Here is a 7,500-nt window from a genome sequence, read left to right on the forward strand (position 1 = left end):
CTTCGAGATCTGCTTCGAGAACCTGGCCAAAACGTAAACAAAGGTGACTGGAGGTAGGTGGTGTAAAGGGGGTTCGCTACTTTTTTGGACCTATGAAAAAGAGAAGCCGAAAAAGAGTAGTTCGCTGTAAAAAACACGAGCGAAAAGTGCGAGCGAAAAGTGTGAGCGAAAATCCTGTGACAACAGCAAAGGCGGGCAAGAAAAGGTTCCGGAGCAACTGCCGATTCAAGCGAGCCTCGAGTTTTGACGTTTCTCCCGAGGACGCTTTGCTCAAGACTCCTCCAGATCCTCCTTTAATACTTAAAACCACTTTATTTTAAAGGAAACGCCGCTAAACAGGATCTATCCGGTACACAGTCGTCTTCAGGTAACGCAAAGGAGGTATCCTGCACCTGGTGTTTCGTTCCGGATAGGCTGCGGTTTATGGTTAGCCGAGTATCGATTGTGCGGAATGGACGAACCGAGGTAACACATCGCAACGGATCCCCAGCTTCGACTGTAACTGAGGCAGACTATTCTCTCCCCCTATTCCGCTGTATAGCTCCCGACGGTGCCGGCTTTGCCTGCTCAGTCAATTCATGCTTGTGCCCATGTTCCCGCCCAAGGAACCAGTCAACGATAGCCTGCTGAAGAAGATCCTCGAATGCACCTCGCTGGAGATCGTGTACGAGCACGATCATAGTTCGTTCATCTGCATCAAGTGCATCGTGGATGTGGAGCAGTTCTACAGCTTTCGAGAACGCTGCCGCCAGAGCGACCGCTTGCTACGCCAAACGCATCATGATCCATCGTTTAAGGAAGATGAAGCGATGGTAGTCGACCTGGAGGACAATGACGAGCTGAGCATGCTGACGATGGAGCTAACGGAAACGTGCTTTGAGCCGACGGTTTTGTTAGAACTGGACTCCTTTGTTGGTCCCACCAAGCTCGTGCACATCGGGTACAACTATCGCGTGGTGCGTGTGAACGACGACCGGGAAGTGCTTATCCATCGACAACACCGGTATTATCGGTTGAACGAGCAGCACCAACAGTTTCAGCCAGAGCCCAGCAACCAGTGGATATGTGTTGCGCGAGGTCGTACTGGCTGTATGGCTGCGCTAACGATCACAGGGACGGCGCAGTACCCCGTAGCGCTTTTCACCAGCAAGGCCGTCAAACATAATCATGCTTCGAGTATGGTACAGAACATCGGTACGCGAGAAGGCCAGTCCACGGTCGAGCAGACGGTACAGGTGCTACCCAACTATAAGTTTCTGACGGATTGTCAGCAACGGTTAAGGCTGCTAGCATACGGCTATCGTTACCGACTGAGGCGTGCACTGTTCAACGATGGATTAAGTCTATGGGTCTGTGAACAGGACAAATCGGGTGGCTGCGAGGCGCGTGTTATGTTGTCGTATGAAAATGAAAGGGAACTGTTGGAATACGACCAAGCACACAACCATCCTCCGGTGAAGGATAGCACGCGTCGCTCACCAAACACCCAGAGCGCACTGATGGCTCAAAGGAAGCCAAAGGATGGAGCCAATCTGCACCATGGCTACAACTTTACCATCATGGACGGGAATCTCATCTTCGGTAGGAACTGCTACAGAGCGAGTAAACCTTCGTTGGCCACGCTGTGGCGCTGCACAGGGCCAACGTGCAGTGGGGAGTTACGGGTAAAACGCAAAGTGGCTAAACTGGCCAACAAACAACACAATCACCCACCGGCGCTACAGCATGCCAACAAGCATTCGCAACCGAAATTATTGCAACAGGGCATCAACTATCGTCTCGTCACGGACGGCATCGGCACCGTCTGGTTGGTGTATCGGAAGCAAAAATTTATCTTTAAATCGAGCCTCAAAAATGGCACCACCGAATGGAACTGCATCTGGCGAAGGCTGGGGTGTCAAGCGGTGTTGCAGATGGTTCCAGACGAGCAGATAGTTTACGCCATTTCCTCGAATAACCATCGGCATCGGGTACGAAACACGCTGGAAAAATATTTCCTTGCCGAATCCGGTCGGACTGACGCCGAAACGACACTGTTGTCACTGGAGGAGTACGAGCTGCGTTGGAACGTTCGGTCGCGGCCGATCATATGCCGAAAGGATGAACGATTCTACGCCCGGAAAGCATTCACTAATGGAACGGTGGTGTGGAACTGCACACGTTCGTTGGTAACCTGTTGTAGGGCGTACATAGTGATCGACAAAAGCGGCGCGATCGCTGAGAAGTGGGATGAGCATGATCATACACCGAAAAGCTCGCTCAAGGATAGACCAGCTGCCAATGGCAAAATGGTTAATGCGAACGATCTTGTCACGAGCCCCGGTCCGATGCGCCTGATGGCCGGAGGATTCAACTACCGCCGGATACATGATGTGCATCTCGATTTAGAGATTATCATTTTCGCGGGTCACATGTTTTACCGGGAGCACAACGTTGCCGAAGGTGAAGGGAACATCTGGTACTTCTGTCTGCCGCAAAACGAGCCCGATCCGTGCCCGGCTAAGATTACCCTTAAACACAATGGACTGTTGGCCGAGCAAAGTGGAGGACATAGTCACACGGAAGCATTGGTTCCGCGAACCGTTCAACCAGACCGCACCGAACAGGTTACGATCAGCGGAGCAAATTATGATCTCATCTTCACGATGGCCAAGTGTAATTCCTTTATCCGACATGACGGTTGTACGTACCGAATACACAAAGTACTTGCCGCGCAGAGTTGCTCCCAGTGGCGCTGTATTCACAGCGATGCCGGATGCCAAGCGGCACTTACTGTTCCGCTCTCCCTCGAGCTACCGGCATTTAGTAACGGTAGTCCACACGCCCATACGACAAACGCAAATGTGACCGGTCAATCGCGCAAGGGCCGAAACGCGAAGATAGAGGGGGTAGTTGAAGACTTTCGATCGCAAACGGAAATAGTACCGGTTACCCCTCTGTTCGATTGGGCCCAAGAGCGAGTGACTAAGGAGGAATCAACATCCAAAGCCATCGATCCCAATGCGATAATAACGTTTCAGAACGGACAGCTGTACGTGCGAAACGTCTGCGTCGATGGCACGGATGTGTCCCCGTGGATTTGTGCCTTCCACTGGGCGCTGAACTGCACGGCTCGGTTTGACGAGGATGAGGGAAGCGCTTGGACCCACAATCACGATCGTTTCGCTGCCGTTAGCTCCCCGGAACGGTTCGGGATGCTGAAGACACTCATCAGCCAAGGATTCATTCCGCAAGGAGGCCCAATGCTTCTGATGCCTGGCGCCAGTACGTTCTCGCAGTATCAGCTGCTGCCGAGCAGTGTCCATCGACAGTCACAACGCAACGTGACACTGATCATCGATGATAATCGGTACAACTTCTACAAGGCGAAAAACAATGGAGAGTGGCTGTGGCGCTGCGTCCGGCATCGGTGGCAGGGCTGCAAGATTGGTGTAGCCGTATCACATTGCTTCGGAAAGTACCATTTCCAACCGTACGGCACCATCAATCACAACCACACCTAGGACAAAGCATAAATGCAATTGAATGACCTTTCTGAGCTGAGGGTAGCATTATCATGAACCTAAAATCCCTAAAATTATAAAGACTACTCCTACCCCCCTCTCCCTCATCCGGTCCCTCATATTTTTAGTTATGTTGTAAGTGTGTATAAAGATATACGCGTACCTTCTACAATAAAACACATTTTAAAAATAATCTTTTACCCCTACATTTTGTTCAAAACAATGCTGTGTCTAATCCTATTCGGTATTCACTAATAAGTATAAAGCGTACTTACTTATAATGGAAATGTTCAGCGGCTTGCCACCATGTTCCTCCGTTCCCATTAAGTAGTGCTGGCAATTTAGAATCTGTCGAAAGCGTAACGCCTGGCGAAGCCAAACGAAACGAAGCCAGCCGTATCTCATACATTGCAGGGCGGTAAGATCGTCATACAAATATCGTCCTGAGAATACTCCTCTAGAACAGGTTCTAGGTTTTGAAGGATCTTTAAGCAAGATGGCTTCAAACTGTTTTTAGCTACGACCGCTTTACAACAATGATTGCTTTGTTTGAAGCAATCAGCCTGCATTAGAGAAATAATTTTCACTCGAAAACACGCAAAAAATATGTCGCAGAAATACCTTCGAAGTTCAGTTCGTTTGCTGTCCATTTTATTCAGATTCTTATGCGTTAAAAGAGAGAAAAAAAATTAATCTGACTTCATCACAACCTCCTGACCGGCTCATGGCCGTTTCGAATGTTAACATTCCCACCACTATCCGTATAACCGTATCGCTTCAATTCGTATTCAGCCAATACACACCCCTTCCTACCATGTCAGTCGATACCCCATTTCACCTGAGCGTAGTAGGACCGTTCTGGATAAACGAATCTAATTCCATGGCAATTCGAAATCCCATTCCCATTCCCTTCGTGAGCGCTTTCCGTTTTACTACGATTATAATATCGTGGATAGGTGTGTAGAAACGTCTAGTATCGCGTAATGTAGATCGCAAAACCCATGGAACACACTGTGTTCCGTCGTATGTACATGCTTGGGGCTTTGAGCTCGTAGGTCACGGAATCACAAAGCAATTTTCCAATACCCACAAGTAGTAGAATCCAGTCTGTTGCTCAATAAATTAAATTTAAACGGTTCTTCAATCGTTTTTTTTATCTATCTTTGTCACGTTGAACATTAAGCATCTGTTCACCGGGTGTTCATGTTCGAAACTAAACCTTATCAGCAAACTGTGCTTGCAAGGTGCCTTATCTCGCCCTTATCCACTAAACACTTTCACAGATCGTCCTCATCGCTCACTGTGTCGGAGGCGATCGACGTGCCACCGATCACGGTGTAGCTATCATCGGCTGAGCTGTCCCCGTCATCCTCCTCTTCGTCATTTTCTTCCTCCTCGCCGTAGCTGTCCAGATCGGAGTTGCTGAACTGATCATCGTTACACTCCCCCGGGTGCCGTCGATAGAACTCGATCATGTTTTCCAGATCCACCAACCTTTCCTTCGTTTTACTCACATCAGAATCATGCACCCGAAGATGGCGCAAGAACTCGTACGTTCTATCGCTGGCATCACTTTCGTTGCCATTCGCGAACAGCTTCTTGGTGAACTTCCGTAGCTTTTTCAACAGCCGGTTGTAGTTTGAAGCGAGCTTTTGCATATTAAGATACGGACCGGTGCACAGGCTCCCGTAGTCCAGTACCGCCCAGTCACCGGTCATAACGCACCAAGTGAATAGCGACCGACACTGGTACACTTTACGGTGCGTCTGACAGTCGATCGTACCAGCACAGCTCTTACACTGCTGCGGTTTGTTGCTGTCCACGTCGTTGGCCGTAAACTGAAGTACCATCGTGCATGTTATGGTTGCAGTCAGCGGGCATACCTACGGGGCGGGCGAAGGAAGATGTACATATAAGGATAAGAACTGAAGAGATTGTGCGTCCTAATTGAATGCTTACGTGTGTCAGTTCGTACGCTGAATCGAGTAAGATACCATACTTTTTGCTGTCCTGGGTGCAGATGTGATTGGCGACGTGAAAGGAAAACGTTTCCATATCGAACGAGTTCTGTGTAACGACTACGGCGGCACAGTTCAACTTGCTGTATGATGCTTGCGAGATTATTTGCATATTGGAATAGCACGAACCATGTACCTCCATCGGCAGCGAGGTATGATAACCAGGCGAAATACAGTCATCTGTAAGTGAAATAAAATCTAAATAAAACATTTCCAACAGTGTCCCGCGGCGAGCAGCGTACCTTCTTCCGTAGTTACTACCGAATTGGCGTCATCCTCTTCGACGTAGATTTTCACAATCTTCTTCGAACACGTTGGCCGTTCGGGCAGCTTGGGAGTCACAGCTATTGTTGCTTCACCGGCGATTGTACGTTTCGATGGTGGCAATTGGTTATCACAATTGATGTTATTTTCGTTGTTGATGATCGCTTCCTCCTGTTCGCCGCCTGCTAGCTTCCGCTCACTCATCTTTTGGATGGCGTCGAGGAAAAACTTCGGAATGTCTGGAGTAGTACGCTGAACCCCACCGACGCTCTCGTGCAGGCTCATACCCATACCACTTGTACCGCAGTTGGACGATAAAAAATGCACGTAATCTCGTGGATCGTGAAGCGGAGGCATTTTCTTCGGCAGTGGCTGCGGCGGTTGATAGTGATAGTGTGGTTTCGCCTGTGCTGGTCCACCAAACATACCGCCCGACACGATCTGCGTTGAGTGGGACGAAGGCGAGCGGTGACGGTAGTAGGAAGGCGATCTTATTCCTGGTGGCGATCGTAGATAACGATTGCCGACCGGTGATCCGCAAGGCGATCGAAATCCGTGATTTGGAGACGCTCGGTGGAGGTGATGGGTGGTCGGGATCATATCGCCGTATCCGCCGGAGTGGTGATGAGATGGACTGTAGCGTGGGCCAGGAACGCGAGCACGAATTTGGTTGCGCAGCCGATTGAACGGTTCAATGTTTTCCTCGCTGGTTGGTTCTTCAGAAAATTCATACTTCTTGTCCGCCAGTCGGCGCTTTCGGAAAGCACTGATTTTCTCACATCGTTCGTTATCTTCCGAGAACTCGTACGCTTTGGCCGCTGGATCCACGTCCGTACCGTAAAAGGTCGTTGAGCTTCTGTTATCCTTTATATCGCCACAAGACTGTTGGTGCTGCTGCAGATTAGGAACATAGGATGGGTCGGTAAGAGCTAAACGTCTGCGCAACGATGAAGACGAGGACGACGCCGACGATGAAGTCGATGATGGTATCGGCGGTACTGTCGAAGTCGTCGAGGAACTGGCCGTTAAGGCTATATCACAAAATGGCATTCCAGCATTGTGCGGGCCCATATTAGCATTTCTTGGATTATCATCGCCAGACGATTGCAGATCGACACGCGTAACGTACGATCGAATGCTCGAAGCCAACGGCAACTCCGAAACGTTGGAGGTCATAGTTTTGGACTCGATAGAGGATCCAAGGTAACCGCCACTGCCGCCACAACCTACTCCCCCTGCAAGTCTTAGCTCTATGTTTGTATTGTTTTGATGGTTCATCAGATGCACCTTGGATGCGGTGTGTAGCTGCTGTTCACCCATGGTTTCCATCGCTGTCGCAGATCTCTTACCAGTAGGCGCCGACGGTGAGGTTATGATCAGTTCGTCGAAGTTATTAGGATAACTTCGGATGGAACACTTCGATTCGCATAGATCAGTCTCGTATTCTGCAAAATCGGCAATAATTTGCTCGGCAATGCTCATCTCCAATTTTGGCGTGGAGCGTAGTCCTTCTAGTTCGCTCTTTTTCCATTGCTGCTGGGCCACAGTCAATTGACTGCCGTGAGGTTTGGCGGTATTGGGCACCTTTACCGCACCTCTATCTGGGGGCGTCGTTACACACTGCTTGGATTCCTGTTCATTTGCCGCCAGTTGTACCGTTTTGCCGAGATACTTTGAGCTGAGCGCAACCGATGGGACCACCTTTTTCTCGGGCA

At 49.7% G+C, this 7,500-nt stretch overlaps 3 protein-coding genes across 3 annotated transcripts in view; 1 reads left to right on the top strand and 2 right to left on the bottom strand.

Annotated features, from left to right (window-relative positions):
- Positions 1-33, bottom strand: part of LOC125950602 (zinc finger protein weckle-like) — a 2,385-nt gene extending 2,352 nt beyond the window's left edge. Inside the window, exon 1 of the mRNA XM_049678754.1 lies at positions 1-33. This exon is cut by the window's left edge and continues 65 nt beyond it. The gene's annotated coding sequence lies outside the window, so the exon portion shown is untranslated.
- A 254-nt stretch (positions 34-287) lies between these two features.
- Positions 288-3,700, top strand: LOC125950596 (uncharacterized). Its single transcript, XM_049678732.1, has 2 exons — positions 288-465; positions 542-3,700. The coding sequence occupies exons 1-2, from the start codon at positions 452-454 to the stop codon at positions 3,501-3,503; spliced, it is 2,976 nt and encodes a 991-aa protein (XP_049534689.1). The 5' UTR covers positions 288-451; the 3' UTR covers positions 3,504-3,700.
- Positions 3,701-4,132: 432 nt separating this feature from the next.
- LOC125950593 (uncharacterized) overlaps positions 4,133-7,500 on the bottom strand; it is a 4,663-nt gene continuing 1,295 nt past the window's right edge. The window contains exons 3-5 of the mRNA XM_049678728.1: positions 5,764-7,500; positions 5,463-5,701; positions 4,133-5,386 (exon numbers count right to left, since the gene is read on the bottom strand). The exon at positions 5,764-7,500 is cut by the window's right edge and continues 416 nt beyond it. Coding sequence (XP_049534685.1) covers positions 4,781-5,386; positions 5,463-5,701; positions 5,764-7,500 — 2,582 coding nt within the window. The 3' untranslated portion in view covers positions 4,133-4,780. The remainder of the gene's footprint in view (positions 5,387-5,462; positions 5,702-5,763) is intronic.

The sequence above is a fragment of the Anopheles darlingi genome, chromosome 2, assembly GCF_943734745.1.
Source record: "Anopheles darlingi chromosome 2, idAnoDarlMG_H_01, whole genome shotgun sequence".
In the NCBI taxonomy this organism is placed as follows: domain Eukaryota; kingdom Metazoa; phylum Arthropoda; class Insecta; order Diptera; family Culicidae; genus Anopheles; species Anopheles darlingi.